Below are 23129 nucleotides of genomic sequence, written 5' to 3'. Positions count from 1 at the left end.
CTACAAGGAACTGAAGTTGAGAATCTTATCTCTGCCTTATAATCTTCTTAACCCGATTGGCAGTTTGCAGTACATGTTTTGATTAGCTGAAACGTATTCTCTCAAAACCAGTGTTGCTTTAAAGCTGGCCAGAATCTCAGCCCTTAGGGCAATGTATTGTGATTTGCAAACCATACTCTGTTATGACTACTTTTCTAGATTTAGTAGTTGTCTTTATGCAAAACAAGTTTGGACTGTTTTAATCTCTAGTAGCAGATGGGAGGAGGTAGTCTTGGAAAGAGGTTATGAAATTGAAGTGACTTTCGGTAAAACTGATAGTCAACCTGATTTTTAGGTTGGAAGAATAAGCACAATAGGATTTTAACAGTATAGTTGTGTTCTGCTTAATGTTGAGGACATTGAGAAATCATACACAGTAGTGGCTGTACTGTGTAGCCTTGGTGTGTAGCAGGCTATTTTATGTAATTTTGTGTGAGTGTGCTTTCTGATATTTCCAGGACCACAAGAGAGCTGGTGTATTCCCAAACAAACATGACCACGTGTTAAACAAAACATGGCCACGTGGCATTGTTATTTTAAAGTATACAAGGATATTGAAGAGATGTCGTGGTTCTCTCAGATGAGTTCCATTCGTATCACTTTGAGAAGTTTTGTTATTGTGTGATAAAACCCAAACAGAGCAGAACTAGTAAAGAGCTTAGGATATGGGTCTGATTTGTAGAATTTTATATTACAGTTTGACTTAAAGCATAAGTAAATTAATATTTGGGGAAGTAGTTTTGCCTTTATTGATTTTTCTTTTTTCATCAGAGAACACCCTTTTATGAAGTTTGCCCTCTTCCCACCTCTACTTTTTGCAAATTTGTTAAGATCTTCTTCAGGTTTTTTAAAAGCAACTTTTGTATTTTCAGTATAAAGACCTTGCACATATTTTATTAAATATATACTTAAGTATTTTGTGTTTTTGATGATACTATAAATATTTGAAAATTCAACTTTCTTTTGTTGTAGCAGCTAGAAGAAATACAATGTATTCCTGTTTCTGCCATCTTGCTAAAATCACCTTTTCTATTAGCCTTTTTTGGTAGATTCCTATAATCTGCAGATAAGAGGCAGCATTAATTCTCTCACTCCACCATGCCGTCTGTATACCTTTTATTTCTTTTTCATACCTAACTATACTTGTTAGAACTCTCAGGACTGTTGAATAGCATGGGTGTGAACTCACATTCTGGTTAAGTTGCCTGTCTTAATATTAAGCATTCAGATTTTTATCTTTTTGTATGATTTTAATGGATTCTCTTTATCAGGTTGAGAAATTTTCTCTTCCTAGTGTGCTGAGAGTTTTTATCATGGATTGATGGTGTTTTATAAATGTGTTTTCTGCAATAATACAGTTCTATACTTTTTCTTTTAAATTCTTCAATAAGGGGAATTCCATACATTTTTCATAAGTTAAATCATCATTGCATTCCTAGAATAAATTCCATTTGGTCATTTTGTATTATTATTATTTTTTTATATTCCTGGATATGAATTGGTGATATTTTATGAAGGATTTTTGTGTCTATTTTATGTGTATTTGGCTTGTATTTCTTTGTTTTCATCCTTACTATATTTAGTTTCCAGCTCACCAAAATCACCTTGCCTCATTTTGTTTGTATACCTGTGGCGCTGAGTGTTTCTGTATGTGTAGTTATGGTGTATTAATAGCGTATAGGTTAAGAGCATGGATTTTGACATCAGATCTGGGTTCACATTCTAGCTGTCACTGTTTACTAGCTGGGTGACCTCACATGCGTTAACTTTTTGCTGTTTTTTTTTTTTTTTTTTAACAATTAATTTTTTTAGTTGTAGATGGACACAGTATCTTTATTTATTCATTTATTTTCATGTGGTACTGAGGATCAAACCCTCACATGTGTGAGGCAATTGCTCTACCACCGAGCTACAACCCAGCCCATGGGTTAGTGTTTTAATCATTAATCTCTTCATTTGTAAAATGGATTAATGTCAGGAATAGTATGGTACCTGGAACAGAGTAAGTAGACTTTACAAGTTCCAGCAATAATGATGATGCAGTATTTCTTCCTAATCTGTAAGATATAAACTGTTAGAACTATAGAATTAAATTGTTTACTCTTTAGAAGAACAAGTGAAAGACTATTTGAATGAAATGAGGTGAAGTGAAATTTATCTGTCAATGAGATCCATTTTGGATGAGTGTGGATTCTAAAAGCCAGTGAGCACATGTGTTTACCACCAGGTATTTGAGTTATATTTGAGAGATGGAAGAATATTTTTAAAAATGCTTCTGGTTGAGTTTAAGAAATGGATTTCAGATGCCAGGAAGAAGCATGTAACAGGAGGATGAGATCAGTTGGTATAATTGGAGCTAGTTGATAATCCTTTCATTCTGTTCTCCAAACATTTACAATGTTCCTAATTCTGTACAAACATGTGAACTTGAAAATGCTGGGTCCTTCCATAGAAGCGTCATGTGTCAAGTTGGGGAGGAAGAAGTCACAGGGTAAGGACAATGTGGAATAGAACCAGCAGTCTTCACCTTTCTTCTTTGGTTAGGTTCTTCCTGTGGTGGGTACTTGATGCTTTTGGTTTAGAAAGTGTTTCTGCCTACATTTGGGGAATAATAGAACAGAGAGAAGGAAAGGGGAAATCAGGAATAAAAGTTTTAAACTGAAAAAAAATTTGTCTTGTGAGCTTTTACTTCATTGGGTAGGGACTGAAAATCTGCTGACTTGGGGTTTGTAACCACTGCAACTTCCTGCTGATGAAGAGCCAGCCACAAAGACAACTGCTCCTAACTTTGATAGTTAAAAAAACTTTTTTCTTCTTAAATTGCCTAAAGACAGAATTAGTTTTACTGTGGTTCTAACTTTGAGCTCTCAAAACTAGTGGTTGAGCAGGCTGTCTTTCTTAAAAGATTCTGCTGTTACACCAGTAAGAAGTAAGTATTTAATTTATTTACCATGACCATTTTCTTCTTGTTGGTTATCCCATGTCAGGTTTGCTTGGTGTCAGTGAAAGACAGTCTACGGAATACCTTCTCTGGGTCACCACTGTACTAAACTGCACAAACGGCATCTCACTTGACCTACAGCAGGCTTTCTGAGGCAAGTAATCATTAACCCTGTTTAGTACAGAGGAAGAGAGCCTTCAGTTAGCACAGGGTAGTGCTTCAGCTTCTTCCTTTCCCATAGTCCTCTCATGACCAAAGCAGTCTATCAGTTCTTTACATGGCATGAGATGTTTTGTTTATTCTGTGTTTTGGATATGTCCAGGTTTTTGGAGCAGCCTAAGTTACTTTGGACTTTTAGATCCGTCTGAATTCTGTCTGCAGCTGACCATGACTAATCTAGTACAGAACCAACTGTTTGCTGCAGTGGGGAGCTGTTCGTGGGGCCTATTTATGTGGAAAATCAGAAAGCCAAGGCCTCACAGCACTCTCTGCAGAGTTTATTTGAACTATTTATAGTTAGTCCTATCTACACTCTCTGTCTAGAGTATGCATTCAAATAATTGTTGAATTATTTCCCTTTGTTGTGTTTCAAATGCCTTGTGTTTGCATTCTTTTAAAAAATTTTATTTGTTCGAATTATACATGACAGTAGAATGCACTTTGATACATCATACATAAATGGAGTATAATTTCTCATTCTTCTGCTTGTACATGATGTAGACTCATACTGGTAGTATAATCATGTATGTACATAGGGTAATAATGTCTGATTCACTTTACTATCCTTCCTCACCCCATAAACTCTCCCCTCCCTTCACTCCCCTCTGCCTAATCCAAAATAACTCTGTTCTTCCCTAGCACCCCCCATTATGAATTAGCATCCACATATCAGAGAAAACACTCGGCCTTTGGTTTTTTGGGGATTGGCTTATTTCACTTAGCATGATATACCAGCAAATGCCATAATTTCATTCTTCTTTAAGGCTGAGTAATATTCCATTATGTATATATACCACATTTTCTTCATCCATTCATCTATTGAAGGACACCTACATTCCATAGTTTAGCTATTGTGAGTTGAGGTGCTGTAAATAATGATGTGGCTGCATCACTATAGTATGCTGGTTTGCATTCTTTATATCTTCTTTACTCCTTCCATACTGAGCTGCTTTGCCGATGGCCTGGGCTCTTTGAACACATACATAAGGTATCTACTTCTCTCTCTCAAATCTTTGGACCCAGTTAGAGAAACCTGCAAAACATTGGTTTTACATTTAGGACAATATGTTCTAAAATCTCTACTCTTTTTTTTCCTAAATTAATTTACTTTTTGATTGGAAAGTTTTTCGGGCGAAGTAGCCAGTTGTGCTCCTTGTGTGCGCATTATGATCAAATTGCTATCACTTGGGACCAGTAATTAACACGATTATAATATTGATTTTATGGAATAACAGTTATGTTTTAATTTTGAATTTTTTTTTAAAGGAAAGGGTATTATGTAGTAGATGCCTGGCTGTTTCTCTAGCTGTATTTTTGTGTATTTTCCACATATATTAAATATTCGTAGTTTCATGTGCTAGTAATATGGCCTGTTTACTTCCTTATTAGAATAACAACTTATGATTTTTATATTTCTATTGTATAAGGACCATCTATCTCCACACATTGCTAGAAATGCTAAAATATTTTAAAGAACTAGGTTTGCATTTTTTATGACAGCTTTTTTATTTTAGTTCAGTGGAGAGATAAATTTTCCATTCATGCATTGGATGGTAAATTGTTAACATGTCTAGTCCTTTAAGAGTTTCTTCTCAGAGGAGTTCAGAAAATATGAAAATCAGGAATAAGTACTGAAATTTCTCTTAACTCTGTTATTACTAAATTTAGCACTGTAATACTGTCCAAGTTTAACATCATAACTTTAATAATTGATGAAAAATTTTAATAATTTGATGCCTTAAATCATTTAAAAATAATTCTCTGTGAATTAATGAAGTTATGAGAATTTGCAAAACATGCTTTGCTTTTTTAACCTAGAAAATGACTTTGAACTCAGAGATCTGATCTTACCACTTCTTTTTCTTAGCATTGTTAAGGTTAGTTTTATGAACCAGTATGTCTGCATTGAAAGTGAATTTTCTTTATTAATATCCAAACAGAATTAGCCTCAGTCCTTTAAATTACCATGTTAAAAATGCATAGGCATGGCTGTGGTGGCGCATGTCTGTAATCCCAGTGACTCAGGAGACTGAGGTGGGAGGATCACAAGTTCAAGGCCAGCCTCAGTAATATAAAAAATAAAAAGGGCTGAGGATGTGGTTTGGTGGCAAAGTACCTCTGAGTTCAGTCCCCAGTCCCAAAACAAACAAACAAACAAACAAACAAACAAAAAATACATAGATACTTCTTCCTCCTCTTCTGTGGACTGTTACGAATATAGACTCAGTTTCATTTAGTACTCCCCTATATGTTACTTGGAGGAGAGATCTTGTGAGGGATACCTTTTTCAGATGTAATGAAAGGTTGAGAAGCACTTCTGTGGGGCTGGGGTGTAGCTCAGTGGCAGAGTGCTTGCCTAGCATGTGTGAGGCACTGGGTTCAATCCCCAGCACCACAAAATAATAACCAAAATAAAGGGCTAGGCAGTGGTGCATGCCTGTTATCCCAGTGACTCAGGAGGCTGAGGCAGGAGGATTGCAAATTAAAAGTGAGCTTCAGCTGAGGCCCTATGCAATTCAGTGAGACCCTTTCTCCAAATAAAATGTAAAAAAGGACTGGAGATGTGGCTCAGTGGTTAAGTGCCCGTGGTTTCAATTCCCAGTAACTCCCACCACACACACACACACACACACACACACACACACACACACACAAAGTCATGCTCTACAACTACAAAAAATTTTAAACAAAATGCAACAAATATTAAGAAAAATAACAATATTAAGAAAAAAAACCCACTTGTTATTTCAGAATGCTCATAATTTTTTGTATTTAAGTAGTTAAATTTTTGTTTCTCTTTGTGTGTGTGTGTGTGTGTGTGTGTGTGTATGGTGCTGGGGACTGAACTCAGGGCCTTGTGCATTTGAGGCAAGCACTGTACCAACTGAGCTACATCCCCATCCCTAAATTTTCTATAAAAAATATTAATGTTATCATAAGTTCTATACTGAGATGGCATCTTGAGTTTTAGAAGTGGGGAATGATGATTTTCATGTGCATTTAGGTTGCTGATCCTAGTTTGTTTCCAACTAAAATAAGTTTTCTTTCTCTTTTTCCTTTTTTTTTTTTTTATTGTTGTTGTTGGAGATTTAGCCCAGGAGCACTTTACCACTGAGCAACATTGCCTGTCCTTTTTGTTTTTCTGAGACTGGGTCTCACTAAGTTGCTTGGGGCCTAGCTTAGGTGCTGAGGCTGGACTGGAACTTGTGATCTTTCTATCCTCAGCCTCCCAAGCCACTGGGATTATAGGCATGTGCCACTGTGCCCAGCTAAATTCATCATTAAAAATTTTTTTGTGTGTGTTCAGTGTATGTTATAAAGAACCAGAATAACTCTCCAAGGGATTTACTCAGGTTAAGGATATTGTATGAATAGAAATTTCCCATTAGAAGTAAAATTTCTCATTCACGCAATTAATAACATGATATTTAAAAAATAACTTCAGTAGGGGACTACTGAAAGCATTGGAGTTTTCTTTGTCCCTGTAGCATCTTCACCTAATTAGGACATTTGTAATTTTCTTTTATTTGAAGTTTTTATTGAAACTTTCCAATTTTGAGATGGTCCCTCCTCAAAACTGCCACTTCTCTTGTTTTTCAACATAGTGTTCTCAAAATGTTAAAGACTTATTTAACATTAAAGGCAGTATTTATCTTTAAGACATGAGAACCATTTTCATAATTTAAAGGCTAACATTGATCACTTGCAGCATCTTGTTTCTGACCTCTTCTGCAAGCCAGTTGTGGAATTCATTTGATATTACTTTTGTCATATAATGTGTTCAAGAAGTTGGGCTGTCCCTGTGAAATCATTTCTAATAGAATAGCCACCACAGGTCCTGGGATTTGTCCAGGTACAGTCATCAAACTCAGTAATGTCTGTCGCATTTGTATGTGAGCCCACTTGCCTATAATTAGTCTTTCCAGGTGGTTTATAATTGGTTTAGCCCAATTGGGCTGCTTGGTTTTTGGATGATAGAGAATGGAGGAAGTATAAAGGCTTGAATTTGGCAGTCTTTTTACCGGATATCTATTTTAACCCCTGCAGAAGTTAATTTACATAGAGCCCAGCTGTGTATGAATTTTTCTAAATTTAAAGTTTATTCTTATTACCATAGGGAGAAGAGTGTCAGCACTTATTGAATTTATGGTCTTGCTCTCCCTTGTCTGAACCTCCAGGCGGCTTGTAGTTCCGTTTCCTTTGGGTAACAGGATACAGCTGGCAGCAAAATTCTCACCTGTGGAATGGCCACTGGGAGTTTTCTTCTCTGTATAGATCTTTGCAAAACACCAGAAACCATTTTTGCAGGAAACCACAGGCCTGTGTTAGCACCAGAGGAGAATTGAAATAACATGTGCATGTTCCTCTTCCCAGAGGTACCAACCATCATGTGAGAACCTAAGTTTAGTATTAAGTAACCCTTTGCCCTCCTCTTTGCTTTGAGGTTGTCCAGCTAGATAATGCTAAATCGCCTGAATCTGCTCCCTGTTACCTCTCTGGCAGATTAAACAAATTGCTTAAGGCTGGGATTCCTTAACACTTGGCAGAATACGTACTGTCTTTTAATGAGCTACTAGATGAACCTTTTGGGACTAGACTAACCTTAGATATTTTGATTTTGATAGGTTGAGTTTTGTACTTACATCTGTGGATCCCTTTCCGTAAATTATGGTGCAGGAATTCTAATTAATTTCTCTCTCTCTGATGTTCATACCAAACATGTTTTCCTTTAGTATTTTTTGGGGGGCTCAGTACTATGCCAGATGTTGTGACATTGGTGGTATTGGTGCAAAGAAAAAAATACCAGATAGTATGTCACTGCTGATAGTGTGGGTTAAATTATCAGCAGTAATCCTATAATCAAAATCACCCAGGGTGGGAGGCATTCACATGTGCAAAGATGTGAGAACTGGACTGAGAGCATGATGCTCACAGATGGTATGTACAGAGCCTGGATAGAAGGTGTGGGGTGAAGGAAAGAAGAACGCAAAGAAGACCACACATACTGGCGGGGGGGACTTTGAACATAATTCAGAGGTACAAGAGGGGTAGTGAGAAGAGTGTGGGTGGCTTCTGAGAGCTCAGCAGTGATAAAAAGCATATTTAATAGAGCACTAGTTATGTTGGGGTCTCTTATTTCCCTCAGCAATACCTTTTATTTAGAATTAAGGACCAGCACAAGTGATTAGGAGGGCCTGAAAAATGTGGGAGTTGATTGTGGTTTGAGGTTAGTGCTAAAATGGTTTTCATATAGATCACATGAAACAGGTATGAGGAACAGGAACTTAATCTTATTATTTTATTGCCTACGACTCTGTTAAACATCTTACACGTATCTTTTATTCTTATTCCCATCTTAAGAGATGAGGAAAATAAAGCTTGGCAATTAAACCTCTTGTCCAAGATAACAATAGCCAGTAAGTACCAGTATCAGAGTTACAATTCAAATCCAAGTCTGTTTGTCACCATATCTGAATTGTATTGGTAGTCTCATTTTCATCCTTATATTCTTCTTTCAGGACTTGTTTAAAAAATTCTTAAACAATAGAACGTTGTTTCCAATCTAGATAAGGACTTTGCAGTTTTTTTCTTCTTTTAATATCTTCATCAAAGTGGCTTATTGGTGGTTGGTGTAGAATAAATTTATTTAGTCTTTTTGATAGAGGAAATGTAGTAAGCTTAGTTGCTGTGCTGGCCATGTGTGTCTGTGGTTGCAGTATTTAAGCTTATGCAGTGCTCCAGCTGCTGGAAGTTCTGGGAAAACTTCAGATGGATCAGGTATGTCCCCCCAAGCCAATTACATTTTAGTTTTAAACTTTTCCTTTATTGAATCATGGCAGGTCTACCATGCCATAAAACTCCCTAAAGAGAAGGTTTGGTACCTCAGAAGAACTCCTTTAAAAGATTGCTTACTCCAGTGTAGGCAGAGAGGGTGCTACAGAAAAAAAAAAAAAAAAAAAAAAAAAAAATGTTTGGGGAAGGTTGAGTCAGAGGTGCCAGTGGAGCTTGAAGAGATTTTCTCAGGGTGATAAGGCTCTGGCACCCAAGTCTACAAGCAGAGGCATGTAAGCTGGCAGTGATTCTTCCCTGGGGAAGAAAGATGATCTGGACTGCTGCTGAGACCCCTTTTGATTATACTGTTTTGTGACTGATGGGATTTAGTTAAGGATTGGGATGAGGACTCTAATGCCTCTGCAGATTCCTCAGGAAGCCAGCTGTTGGCTTGCTGTACCTCAGGGGCACCATGGTGGGGATCTGGCTTGGTTGTGACCCACAACAGATTCTGGGCTGTGTCTGGGCTTGAGTTTAGGTTATGTGATTACAAACATCTTCCAAGCTACTTTTTATGAATCTTCCAACCTGCAATTGTAAATAACAGAAATTTGATCTGAGCTTAATAAGTGTGGTGATGATGGTGGGGGAAGGGCAGAAATTTATTGATGCCATTGCTCTTAAATAGCTATGATTTCTTTATTGTAGAGCCATGTCATGGTGGTGTTTTTATTTTCTTCCCTCTCCTTTGGTTTCTAAGGCCATGCAGCTTTGAGGTATGTACATTGACATAAGTGCTTCTCTTGACTCCATCCCTGTCATCTTCTGCTTGCTCTTTTTGTTTGTCTGTATTCTCAAGAACTCATTGTGCTGTCATGTCTTGTGCTTACCGTTGTTTTGACTCTGTGCTCCTCCTATGTCCACTTAGTGAAACTTGCCTCATAGTTTGCCTCCTCCAGTAATCTGTCTGGGCCCCCACCTGCTAGAGAATTTATTGCTCCTTACAGATCAGTATAGCATTTTTATTATTGTTCTCATCATATTCTTAATTTAAATCTGTTTACATTTATAAGTCCCTTATTAAATCAGCAGGAACCATAGATGATTTCTCTCTGAAACTACGTAACTAGTTTCTGGAGGCTCAGAAAAATGAGAAAATTATGTACCATTATTGAGTCTTTATGTGCTAGACATTGAGTTTTATAAGCATAAGCAAAGGAGACAATAACACTGCAAACACTATGGTACATTCATTCATATGAATTTCAAAGTAAACTCTAAGGTAGATATAAGATAAGAAAGTCAGAGTTTTGATTTTTTTAAAATTTAATTTTCTTTATTTTTATATTGAAAGAATTTTAACTTTTAAAATTTCACAATAATTACTTTATATGTATGTAAGTGTGTTTGTCCTAAATTCAAGATCATTCTGCCTTTTGGATAATCTAGCACTGATTAAAGAATAAGTGAGACAATTTAATGTAGGTGTTAGTGTTTTTGTTGCTGTTTTGATTTTTGTTTTAATTTGCCATGTTCATTAGTTTTCCTTTTGATTATTATTACTCTGTTGGACTCTTTACTTCCTTTCTGTCCTCCATACCTGCCTTGGATGCCCCCATTTGTGATGAGGGTGGTAATAAGTTTTGTGTCATGGGATAGTTGGGCAGAGCAAAACTATCTGCCAAATGAAAATCAGACACATGTTTTGGGCCTTGATATCATTGTTTACCAAAGCATAGGCCAGAGCAGAAAACGTCACCAGATCTAGTCTGATCTGGTCTCTATGACGTTGGTGGCAAGAATCTGCATTATTTAACAAGGCCTTCAACTGATACTCAAGTACATTAAGGTTTAAGAATCACTGTTTAAGGCTAACTACAAAATTATTAATTAGTGTAGCTGTAGCAGAAGAAGAGATTCATGAGTGCTGTCAGACTTCTTCAGTACCTCATTCAGGAAATGTATTTGGTACACATGGTATTTTATATTTTTTATTCAGAACTTGGCATCTTCAACAGGAAAAGTCTATTTACTGTATGTACCCTGCTTCTTTCTCTTTTGTTCAGAATGACCCTCTCCCACTGCGAGCCTCCTTAACTTCCCCAACCAGTACATAACATGTTTGTTAGCCTCCAGCGCCTATTGCTTAGGAATGGAGGAAAGTCTCTTTGGATCTTGTTATTTTCCTCAAGGAAGAACTGAAAATTGACTCTTTTACAAGAATCTAGAGCATGTATTGTAATTTCCATGTTAACCCTCACTGTAATTTTTGTGGGTTTCAAAGAATTGACTGTGTAACCCAGTCTTAGCAAGTTTCCTGGCCAGGGAAATTCATTTGAAGCATAGTCTGCTATGGAAAACCTCAGAAGGTAAAAATCTTCTGTTTGCACTTGAATGAGACCCAAACAGCTTTATCCTTTCTGTTGGGGCTGGGGTGAGAGTGTGTGTGTGTGTATGTGGTGGTTTGCACAGTTTTTTGTGGATTTGGAAGCTTCCCTGTTGTGAATGATAATAACCATGTCAGTTGAATTGATGTTTGTCAAACTGGGATAGCTGGTCCTTAACAACTGAGCTATCACCAAGCTAACAGGTACTAGAAAGTTTATAGTTTAATTACCTAATATGATGTTGGCCTCCCCTGCCCAGCTTTTAAGAGATATTTCATTGAGGTGAAGAACCTGTAAAATAATTCTATAGTCTATTTGGTTTCGGTTTTGCCCTTTTAGGAACCTATGTCTTTTTAGTCATATCAGTATTAATTGTGGTATGTTGAATGACAGGGAACTTAAAACAGATGCACTGTGTATGTTTTCTTACTGATTTGCAAAAGTAATATCTGTTCATTGTTTGAATAGTCATGGTTAAGAAACAGAAAATTTAGGAATGATAATTCCCTGCACTGCCTAGAGGTACATACATTTAAAAATTCAGTATTTGTTACTCCACATTCTTTTTTGTGGTTGTGTTGTTAATTTAGAATTGTAATTTATCCACCAACATGTCAGAAAGACATCCCTGGGTACCTGAAAGCTTGCATTTAGCCTTTTATGGTTTTTAGATGTCTTACATGGTTTATCTCTGTTGACACCCAGAAACTGCAAGAGAAAGAAGTTGTGGCTTCTCTGTGCTTGACAGTGTGCTTAAGTGCTGAATCTGAATTATGTTTTTTATTCTTCCACCAACACTGTAGTGTAAGCAGGAATAATTAGGCTCTTTCTGTAAATAAGGAGCTGGGTTTCAGACAAGTTAAGTGACTTGCTCAGAGTCACACCACAAATCTGGATTAATCTGATTCTTGTCTAGAGACTGTTTTGCAGCACCCTGTAATTTTCTTGTATTGAGGTGTGTTTTTTAGCTCACAGCATCTTTGAGACATATTAAGTTGTTGAATTTGGACATATTCCTTCTTGAGTTTATTAAGAGGTATTTTGTTAGTTTTTGACTAAGGGTTGGCATACTGTCAAAGGCTGACAGAATCCAGCATGTTGCCTCTTTTTGTAAATAAAGTTTTATTGGATTGCATCTGTATTCACTTTTTTATATATTGTAACAAAGACAACCTCTAAAGCCTAAAATACTTGCCGCCTCTCCTTTTACAGTGATTGCTGACTGTTATCATGGACACCAATTTTAATTTAGGTGTAGCCTTCCTTTGTGACTTCTGAGATTTTGCTTTCATTTGCTCAGGCACATTGTTTGGTGGAGGTGCTTTCTTTCTCCTTTTCTCTCCAAATCAGTTACACTGCCATATCACTTTGTGCCTGAGTTTCTACGAGGTCCTGTGTGGTGATTGAGTTTCTGCATACTCCTTTCATGAATTTCAAAAATTCTAAAACTGTGCTATTGTTTATCTTTGTAAGCGTCACATGCCCTACTTTGGTACATTCTGATGGTGGTGTCTTCACCGTATCCTATGAAGAAAAGACTGACAGTAGTTTATATCAAAGTGCCGGAAGAATTGTACCCACAACCTTTGCTTCTCTAAAGCACTGTAAGAGATTTATGTGTGGGTGTTAGGGGGACAGCATCAATTTATATAATTGAGACAGTTGCATTAAAATTGGATGAGTCTTGTTTTGTCATAAAGTGATTTTGTCACTTTTATATGACACTGAACTGTGAAATTTTGTTATTTTCAACATTTTAAAGTAAAATATTTTGAAAGAATAAAAGCAATTATTATGCTTCTGTTTATTTCACATCCCTCACATTTATGATTCTTCAAAACTATCTGATTTTACTGCTGAGTGATGAATTTGGTGATCTTATTTAACACCACATCACATAGTCTTTTTTATTTTATATATATATATATATATATATATATATAATTTTGTTTGGTTGTTGTTGTAGATGTTACACAATACTTTTATGTATATATGTATGTATGTATGTATGTATTTTTGTGTGGTGCTGAGGATCAAACCCAGTGCCTCATACATGCTAGGCAAGTTCTCTACCAGCTTGCCACAACCTCAGCCCCCACATCATATTGTGTTTTAATTTTGATATGTCTTCTTAGTCTTTCAAATGCTAGGCTTTATTGTCTGTATTTCTCATGTATTGGTTGTAACATGAAAACGACCCTTTTGTACTTGTGAATTTGCCCTATGTCGTTCATTGGTTTCTAGGTAAGAAAGAAATTGTAGGGTTTTCTCATAACATTGTCTTGAAATCATTGTATGGACAGAGTACATTTCATTAGCTTTCTTATTGGAAAGGCTTGATCAGAACTGGCGATGTGGAGGAAAAAACGTGTTGATAGCACAGTGTTTGAATTTAGGCTCTCTCATTTACTTTTTACTCCCGGTGCTAAATATGTTTAATTTTTGAAAGACTCTTTTTTGCCCCCACCAGTGAAATGAGAAAAATGATATATTTTTAGGGGAAAGAATATATCAAATATAAAGTCTAATGAAAGTTAGTTCTCTTTCCCTTTGTGTATCATCATTGAAGAATCCTAAATGCCATCTGAGTTTACCAATCTGTTTCTAGAGCCTTCTGGTCATTACTTTGATTACTTTTGACAGATATATTCTTTGGGGCAGCCTGTATTGCCAGAATACAATGACCTGGCTCTTTGACTGGTGTGGGAGGACAGACACTTTGTCATCCCTCTTTAATCCTTGTATCAGAGTAACTTGTTATGGGTTATGGCTTTGAAATACATTTGGATAAACACATAATTCAAACAGTTCAGATGGCATCAGCCCTTCATTAGAGCCTCTGAGTTCTCTCATCTCTCACTTCTTATCTAGATGCAGTGGGAAGCCCCTCAGATAGTTGATGTTGTGGTCCTTACAGAGTACCCTAAGTTTTCCTTGGTAAATCATGAAGCATAAGAGGGCTGATAAGTCACTAGTTTGTAACCATAGGTTTCTCTAATCCTTGTGGGTTACCAAAGTGTTAATTTCCATATCAGTTTCATTGATATTTTTTCTGCCTGTGATGGCAGAAACACTTCCTAAGTTATTCAAGACACATTAGTTCTAAATTTATAGGTTCTTTGAATCCTGTATCTCAGGCAAGTCTGAACAGGACCAGGAAAGCTGATTAAAAGGCCAGAGAGCACAGTGAGTTAATTTTAAATTAAATGAATATATAATACATTGAGCACTTTCTCAAGCTTGCCAATTTTTTTTTTTTTTTTTTTTTTTTTTTGGTTATAAAGCAAGTTTATTTCTGCAGAGAAGGTGTGTCTTGTGTTTATGCACAGGGAAGAAAGAAGAAAAAACCCAGGTATTCAACCTCTGCCCTGCACCCCCCCCCCCCCCCCCCAACTGGGTCTCTAAGTCTTCAGTAGCATCATGCAGTGCTTTAGCATTTTTACTGGGGACCAAAGATACTGGGATCATGAAGTGTCAGACTGGTCACCAGCTGTTCAAAGTCACCCAGGCTCCATGGCGGAGGTGACAGATTTCCAGGTCCAAGAGATGAGCTGTTGTGTGTGGGAGTGCTGATGGGAGGTGAGCAAGAGATCAGTCTGGTACTGGGGCAGTCTCAGCAAGGCCTGGTTCAGTGTCACATCCTTTGCTACCTGCTGGTTTTCCTTAGCTACCTGCTGCTTGCTATAGAGGACCCAGGCTTCTTGACAGTAGCCCCTCAGGGCCAGGTTCTCCAAACTGAGGGACTGCACAGGCTCCACTTGCACAGCCTTAGCCCCCTGCTCCCCGCGAACATCCTCAAAGTGGTACCGTGCAGCCGCTTCACCCTGCACGTGGGCCTGGAGCTCCAGAAGTTCCATGATCAGGCTCTGGTCTGTCATTGGATGGCAGAAAACTTCTTGGTGGTCTGGGACCCATCGGAGGTTACTTACATCAATGGGCCCCGGGGGGAGTATGGAGGAGAAGGTGCCCCCGAACAATGGGTAGTTTCTTGAGGACTTCATGGGCCTGGAAGGAGGGCATGAGCTCTAGAGAGATTTAAAAGAAACTCGTATGGGGACACATGTCACCATCTCCCTGGCTTTTGCAGCTGCCACTGCCTCCTCCCGGCTTACTTAGTTTCTTAGCTTGCCAATTTTTTTTTTTCATCAGTATTTGTTATTTGAGTCTGAACTATACTTAACAATTTTCCACTAAAAAAGTTGGTTACTGCTACATTTCTTAAAGTTGGTTTTTACTTTAGATTTCTTTGGGCATGCTGGAAGGAAAGAGTGCCCCGAAGATCTGCGTATATTCACATTCAGGGTGTTTATCATTCTGAAATTGTACATGCTATTCTTAATATTCAGGAATGTATTATACAATATTGCAAATCTTCTGTAAAGTTCTTCATAATATTTTTGTGAGAATTCATTTAATGATAGACAATTAAGGGATTCAGCTGTTAATTTTGAGGAAGTAACAGTTTTTAGCTGTTAAAGGCAAGGTGCATCTTCTCTGAGAAGATGGCAGTGAGCAAGAGAGTTCTAGTGCTCTTTCCACTTCCTTTCTCTTTCCCACAAACTCCCTAGTGAGACTTGGGGAACATCTCAGGTAGAGCAGCATTTTGTGTTTGATGGATTATACAAAAACACAACTGAACATATAATGACTTTGCTTTGGTAAATGTTTTAAATACCCAATCAATGGTTTTCTGTGACAGTGAAGCCTTTGTCTTTGTTTTTCAATCAGAAAATCATTCTCCACACTTGAAAAATCTGGAATACGAGGAATTCTATAATCCTTGAACTTCCTTCTTTCCCAAACCTCTAAGGAAAGCTGGATATATAGTAACTTCAGATTTAGGATTATACTCATAGAACTGTGGGTGACCAGTTTTAATTTGATTCTCATTTATTTCTTCCATTTCTGTTTCAGTGTCCTGGGTCATGAAACTTAATCCACAACAAGCTCCATTATATGTGAGTAAATGTGATTATTTTTATTTTGTACTTATCTTTATTGTTTAGTAATTATAATAAAGTCATAATCTCATGTGATAGAGATTAAATAATTTTTTTGCATTAGTAATTGTTTGATGTAGTAAATACTAAATTGACTAATACATGTATGGAACTGAGCTGAGAAAAAATAATACCTATAAGACTTGTGAAGTAATCTAGTCACGGTGATAAGATGTACCTATGAAACAAATTGCCCTGCAAATGGTACTATACTCTTTGTTTTACTGCAGTGCATTTCTGTGAAAGTTAAAGTGCACATTTTCCCACTGCATTGTCAGTTACCTTGTGTTGCAGCTAGGTGGCACCCTGTCATTGGCAAGAGTTGTTTACCATGGGACTCTGGGTGAAAGCTGACACATCATTCTCCTTGAAGTGAGGGAATTATAGGATGAAATGGATAAATTAACAGATTGAGGCTAGACAAGGAGTGGAAGTGAATTGACTACACTAGGGTGCCAGAAGGGTGCTATTTGGGGAGGAGCCACCTAAAGCTACTGACAGTTGCGAGAGGCCAGTGGATGTTTGGTTGCTGTGTTCTGGAGAGGGTAAGAAAAGTTTGTTTGTGATAGGATTTGAGTCAGGCCTTGAAGAATCAGGATGACTTAGTTGGTTGAAATATCTCCTCCGTTTGTTTAGGACAAAAGGCAGATGGTAGGGGAATGGGAGACAAGGGTAGTGTTAGATGAGTGGTGGTTGGGTGAACTGTAGAAACTCTTGCCCAGATGAATTTCAATTGGGGAATCAAGGGAGATAGCTGTAAAGAGAGTGTTGAGGCTCAGTCCCAAATAAAGACAAAGGCGAGGGGTTTTGTTTTTTTGACTACCAAGTAGTCATTGATGGTGTATATTTTAAAGCTCCTGTTCATTGTGTATTTAATTATTTTTATCCATGCTGTTTACAATAGTCATTTCTCTTTCCAACACAGGTCATTCATATAATTCTTTTGCATACTTGATTTTATGTTGATTTTAACATAAAAAGAAAAATATATGCTCTTAGGAAATATTTTATGTTCTTATTTTCTTTCCAGATTATTTGGGGGATGATATATGTTCATCAGTTGGTTTGCATGTGAAATGATAAATGCCTTAGATTTTTCTAAAGCAACTTTGTTGATTCACATATCATATAGTCTCCCTTTCAGAAGTACAATTAATTTTTTTATTATTTTTTAATTATTTACAGACTGCATTTTGACTCATTGTACACAAATGGGGTACATCATTTCATTTCCATGGTTGTACATGATGTAGATTCATACCATTCATGTAATCCTATATGTACATAGGGTAATGATTTCTGTCTCATTCTATGATTTTTCATACCCACTCTCCCTCTCATTTCCTTCTACATAAAGCTCCTCCCTTCTTCTGTCACTCCTGACCTGCCCCTGCCCCCCACCACCATAATATATCATCATCCACTTATCAGGGAAAACATTTAGCCTTTGGTTTATTGGGATTGGCTTATTGGCTTAGCATGATATTCTCCAGCTCCATCCATTTACCTGCAAATGTTATAATGTTATTATTCTTTATGGCTGAATAATATTCCATTGTGTATATATACCACAGTTTCTTTATCCATTCCTCTGTTGAAAGGCATCTAGTTTGGTTCTACAGTCTAGCTATTGTGAATCGAGCTGCTATAAACATTGATGTGGCTGCTTTACTGTAGTATGCTAATTTTAAGTCCTTTGGGAATAAACCGAGGAATGGGATAACTGGCTCAAAAGGTGGATCCATTCCAAGTTTTCTGAGGATTCTGCATACCGCTTTCCAGAGTGGTTACACCAATTTGCAACTCTGCCAGCAATGTACAAGTGTGCCTTTCCCCCCACAACCATGCCAACATCTATTATTGTTTGTGTTCTTGATAATAGCCATTCTAATTTGAGTAAAATGAAATCTTAGAGTTGTTTTAATTTGCATTTCTCTAATTACCAGAGGTGTTCAACACTTTTTCATGTATTTAGTAATTGCCTGTGTGTCTTCTTCTGTAATGTGTCTGTCCAGTTCCTTGGCACATTTATTGATTGAATTCTTTGTATTTTTGGCATAAAGTTTTGTAAGTTCTTTATAAATTTTGGAGATAAGTGCTCTATCTGAAGTGCAGGTGGAAAAGATTTTCTCCCACTCTGTAGGCTCTCTTTTCACATTCTTGATAGTATCCTTTGCTGAGAAAAAGCTTTTTAGTTTGATTTCATCTGATTTATTGATTCTTGCTTTAATTTCTTATTCTTTGTGAGTCTTGTTAAGAAGTCTAATCCTAAGCTAACACGATGAAGATTTGGGCCTACTTTGTCTTCAGTTTGGTGCAGGGTCTCTGGTCTAATTCCTAAGTCCTTGATCCATTTTGAGTTGAGTTTTGTGCAGGGTGAGAGATATAGAGGTTTAATTTTTTTTTTAATTTATTTTTTATTATTTTTTTTTTACTGTATATGGGTTTCTAGTTTTGCCAGCACCATTTGTTGAACAGGCTATCTTTTCTCCATTGTATGTTTTTGGCTCCTTTGTCTATTATGAGGTGACTGTATTTATGTGGATTCGTCTCTGCTTTCTATTCTGTACAATTGGTCAACCTGTCTATTTTGGTGCCACTACCATGCCGTTTTTGTTACTATTGCTCTGTAGTATAGTTTAAGGTCTGGTTTTATGATACCTCCTGCTTCGCTCTTTCTGCTCAGGATTGTTTGGGCTATTTGAGGTCTCTTATTCTTCCATATGAATTTCATGATTGCTTTCTCTATTACTATGAGGAATGTCATTGGGATTGTAATTGGAATTTCATCGAATCTGTATAGTGCCTTTGGTAGAATGGCCATTTTGACAAGGTTAATTCTGCCTATCCAAGAACATGGCTGATCTTTCCATCTTCTAAGGTTTTCTTCAGTTTCTCTCTTTAGTGTTCTGTAATTTTCATTGTAGAGGTCTTTCACCTCTTTCGTTAGATTGATTCCCAAGTATTTTATTTTTTTGAGGCTATTGTGAATGGAGTGGTTTTCCTAATTTCTCTTTCAGAGGATTCATCACTTATGAATAGAAATGCATCAGATTTATGTGTATTGATTTTATATCCTGCTACTTTGCTGAATTAATTCATTAGTTCTAGAAGTTTTCTAGTGGAGTTTTTGGATCCTCTAAATATAGAATCATGTCATTGGCAAATAGTGACAGCTTGAGTTCTTCTTTTCCTATTTGTATCCGCTTAATTTCTTTGGTCTGTCTAATTGCTCTGGCTAGTATTTCAAGGACGATGTTGAATAGAAGTGGTGAAAGAGTGCATCCCTACGTTGTCCCAGTTTTTAGAGGGAATGCTTTCAGTTTTTCTCTGTTTAGAATGGTGTTGGCCATGGGCTTAGCATAGATAGCCTTTACAGTGTTAAGGTATGTTCCTGCTATCCCTATTTTTTCTAGTGTTTTAAGCATGAAGTGGTGCTGTATTTTATCAAATGCTTTCTCAACATCTATTAAAATAATCATATGATTCTTAACTTTAAGTCTATTGATGTGATGAAGTACGTTTATTGATTTCTGAATGTTGAACCAACCTTGCATCCCTGGAATGAATCCCAGTTGATCATGGTGCACTGTCTTTTTAATATGTTTTTGTATGCGATTTGCCCAGTGTTTTGTTAAGGATTTTTGCATCTGTGTTCATCAGGGATATTGGTCTAAAGTTTTTTTTCCTTGATGAGTCTTTGTCTGATTTTAGTATCAGAGTGATACTAACCTCATAGAATGAGTTTGGAAGGGTTCCCTCCTTTTCTATTTCCTGGAATACCTTGAGGAGTATTGGTATTAGTTCTTCTTTAAAGGTCTTGTAGAATTTGGCTGAGAATCCATCTGGTCCTGGACTTTTCTTTGCTGGTAGGCTTTTGATGGATTCTTCTGTTTTGGTGCTTGAAATTGATCTGTTTAAATTATGTACATCTTCCTGATTCATATGTCTCTAAAAATTCGTAAATGTCTTCGATATTTTCTATTTTGTTGGCGTATAGATTTTCAAAGTAGCTTCTAATTATGTTATGTATTTCAATGGTGTCTGTCGTGATCTTTCCTGTTTCATAAAAAATTCTAGTAATTTGAGTTTTCCCTTTCCTTCTCTTTGTTAGTGTGGCTAAAGGCTTATCAGTTTTGTTTATGTTTTCAAGGAACCAGCTTTTCATTTTGTCAGTTTTTTGAATTGTTTCTCTTCTTTCAATTTCATTGATTTCAGCTCTGATTTTAATTATTTCTTGTCGTCTGCCATTTTTGGTGTTGATCTGTTCTTCTTTTTGTAGGGCTTTGAGATGTAATGTTAGGTCATTTAGTTGTTGACTTTTTATTTTTTTAATGTATGAGCTTAATGCAGTGAACTTTCCTCTTAGTACTGCTTTCAGAGTGTCCCAGACATTTTGATATGTTGTGTCATTGTTCTCATTTACCTCTAAGAATTTTTTTATTTCTTCCCTGATGTCTTCTGTTATCATTGTATCATTCAATAGCATATTATTTAGTCTCCAGGTGAGGAGTAGTTTTTGGTTGTTATTTTATCATTGATTTCTAATTGCATTCCATTACGGTCTGATAGGATACAAGGTATTATCTCTATTTTTTTTGTATTTACAAATGACTTCTTTGTGGCATAGCGTATGGTCTGTTTTGAAGAAGGATCCATGAGTTGCTGAGAAAAAAGTGTATTCACTCGATGATGGGTGAAATATTCTGTAAATGTCCATTAAGTCTATATCATTGATTGTATTATTTTGTTCAGTAGTTTCTTTGTTCAGTTTTTGTTTGGAGGACTTATCCAGTGGTGAGAGCTGTGTGTTAAAGTCCCCCACTATTACTGTGTTTTGGTCTATTTGATTCTTAAAATTGAGAATGGTTTGTTTGATGTACATAGATGCTCCAGTGTTTGGGGCATAAATATTTATGATTGTTAGGTCTTGCTGATTTATGGTTCCCTTAAGCAGTATGAAATGTCCTTCTTTGTCCCTTCTAACTTAGGTTTGAAGTTCACTTTATCTGATATGAGGATGGAGACCCTTGCTTTTTTTTACTGAGTTCATGTGCATGGTATTTTTTTCCCCATCCTTTCACCTTTAGTCTGTGGACTTCTTTTTCTATGAGATGAGTCTCTTGAAGGCAGCATATTGTTGGGTCTTTCTTTTTAATCCTGTCTGCCAGTCTAGGTCTTTTGATTATTGAGTTTAGGCCATTAATATTCAGGGTTATTATTGAGATGTTATTTGTATTCCTGGTCATTTTGGCTTATTTTTGGTTTTAACTTGACTTGGTTTCTCCTTTGATTGACTTTTCCTTTAGGATAGTTCCTCCCTTTGCAGACTTGTATTTTTTTTCACTTTCTCCTCATGAAATAGTTTGCTGGGAATGTTCTGTAGTGCATGCTTTCTATTTGTAAATTCTTTTTACTTTTGTTTATCGTGGAAAGATTTCATTTCATCATCAAATCTGAAGGTTAGTTTTGCTGAGTATAGGATTCTTGGTTGGCATCCATGTTCCTTCATAGCTTGAAATATATTGCTCCAGGCCCTTCTTGCTTTTAGGGTCTGGGCTGAGAAATCTTCTGATATCCGTATTGGTTTCCCCTTATAGTAATCTGACGCTTTTCTCACACAGCCTTTAAAATCCTGTATTTATTTTGTATGTGAGGTATTTTCATTATAATGTGCTTCGTTATGGCGCTGGTGTAATTTTGTGTGCCTGGTGTTTTGTAAGCCTCTGTATTTGCTTTTTCATTTCATTTTTCTGGTTTGGGAAATTTTCTGATATTATTTTGTTGAACAGGTTGTTCATTCCTTTGGTTTGTATCTCTGTGCCTTCCTCAATCCCAATAATTCTTAAATTTGGTATTTTCATGATATCCCATAATTCTTAGAGTTTCCGTTCATGATTTCTTAACATCTTCTCAGTTTGTTTAACTTTATTTTCAAGATTAAATATTCTCTCTTCATTGTTGGAGATTCTGTCTTCCATGAGATCTATTCTGTTGGTGATGCTTTCTATTGAGTTTTTAATTTGGTTTATTGTTTCTTTCATTTCAAGTATCTCTGTGTGGATTTTTTTTTTCAGATTCTCTATCTCTTTTTTGAAGTGTTCTTTTGCTTCCTGCATTTGCTGTTTTAACTGTTTTTTGGAGTGATCATTCATTGCCTGCATTTGCTCTCTTATCTCATCTTTTGCTTCATGGATCATTTTAATTGTGCAGATTCTAAACTCTTTTTCTGTCATTTCTACTGCCATTGGATTCTATCAAAATAGTATCTTTGTTTGTTAGGGACACTTTATTCCCCTGTTTTTTCATATTGTGTCTGTGTATTCCCCTCTAGAAGTGAAGATCTGAGGTACTGAAGTTTCCCCCCTGCAGGCTTATTATGACCCTGCAGTTTTCCAGTACCTCTCCTTTGAAGGGGCGATCAACATTAGCAGTACCCAATGCAAAGAAAATGTAGCCCTGAACCAGATAGTCCCTATAAAGACTTTAACATTATTGTAATAAACAGGATGAGTTTCATTATTATTTATAGTATTTCTAGTGTTGAATGAAGAGGATGGGGAAGGGTGTAAAATGTAAGTGAATAAATAGAGGTACCTGTCAAAAGGGCTTCCAGTGTCCGTTTGGTGTCTCAGGAAGGGAGCTGCCCTTCCAATGATGGTGGCTTTGCCCTCAGGAATAATTCAAAATGCCTACACCAACCTTTGTAGAAGTTAGGGAGCCCCAGCAAGGGCAGGCTCAGTGTCCGGTGTCCATCTGTAGTAGGGAGGG

The 23129-nt window shown here is 36.7% G+C and overlaps 1 protein-coding gene and 1 pseudogene across 9 annotated transcripts in view; one reads left to right on the top strand and one right to left on the bottom strand.

Moving 5' to 3' along the window:
- The window catches only part of Akap13 (A-kinase anchoring protein 13), a 358212-nt gene that overhangs the window by 63810 nt on the left and 271273 nt on the right, over positions 1–23129 (top strand). For 8 of the 9 annotated variants that reach the window (XM_047540454.1, XM_047540456.1, XM_047540458.1 and 5 more), the window contains exon 2: positions 16273–16316. In XM_047540454.1, the coding sequence (XP_047396410.1) occupies positions 16284–16316 (33 nt within the window). In that variant the 5' untranslated portion in view covers positions 16273–16283. Of the gene's footprint in view, positions 1–3026; positions 3135–16272; positions 16317–23129 lie in introns of all 9 variants that reach the window. The other variant, XM_047540452.1, reaches the window with a different exon arrangement.
- LOC124977137 (ran guanine nucleotide release factor-like) lies at positions 14798–15359 on the bottom strand (annotated as a pseudogene).

This window comes from Sciurus carolinensis, chromosome 2 (assembly GCF_902686445.1).
Source record: "Sciurus carolinensis chromosome 2, mSciCar1.2, whole genome shotgun sequence".
Taxonomy (NCBI): Eukaryota; Metazoa; Chordata; class Mammalia; order Rodentia; family Sciuridae; genus Sciurus; species Sciurus carolinensis.
This window is presented reverse-complemented; position numbering and strand designations above follow the sequence as displayed.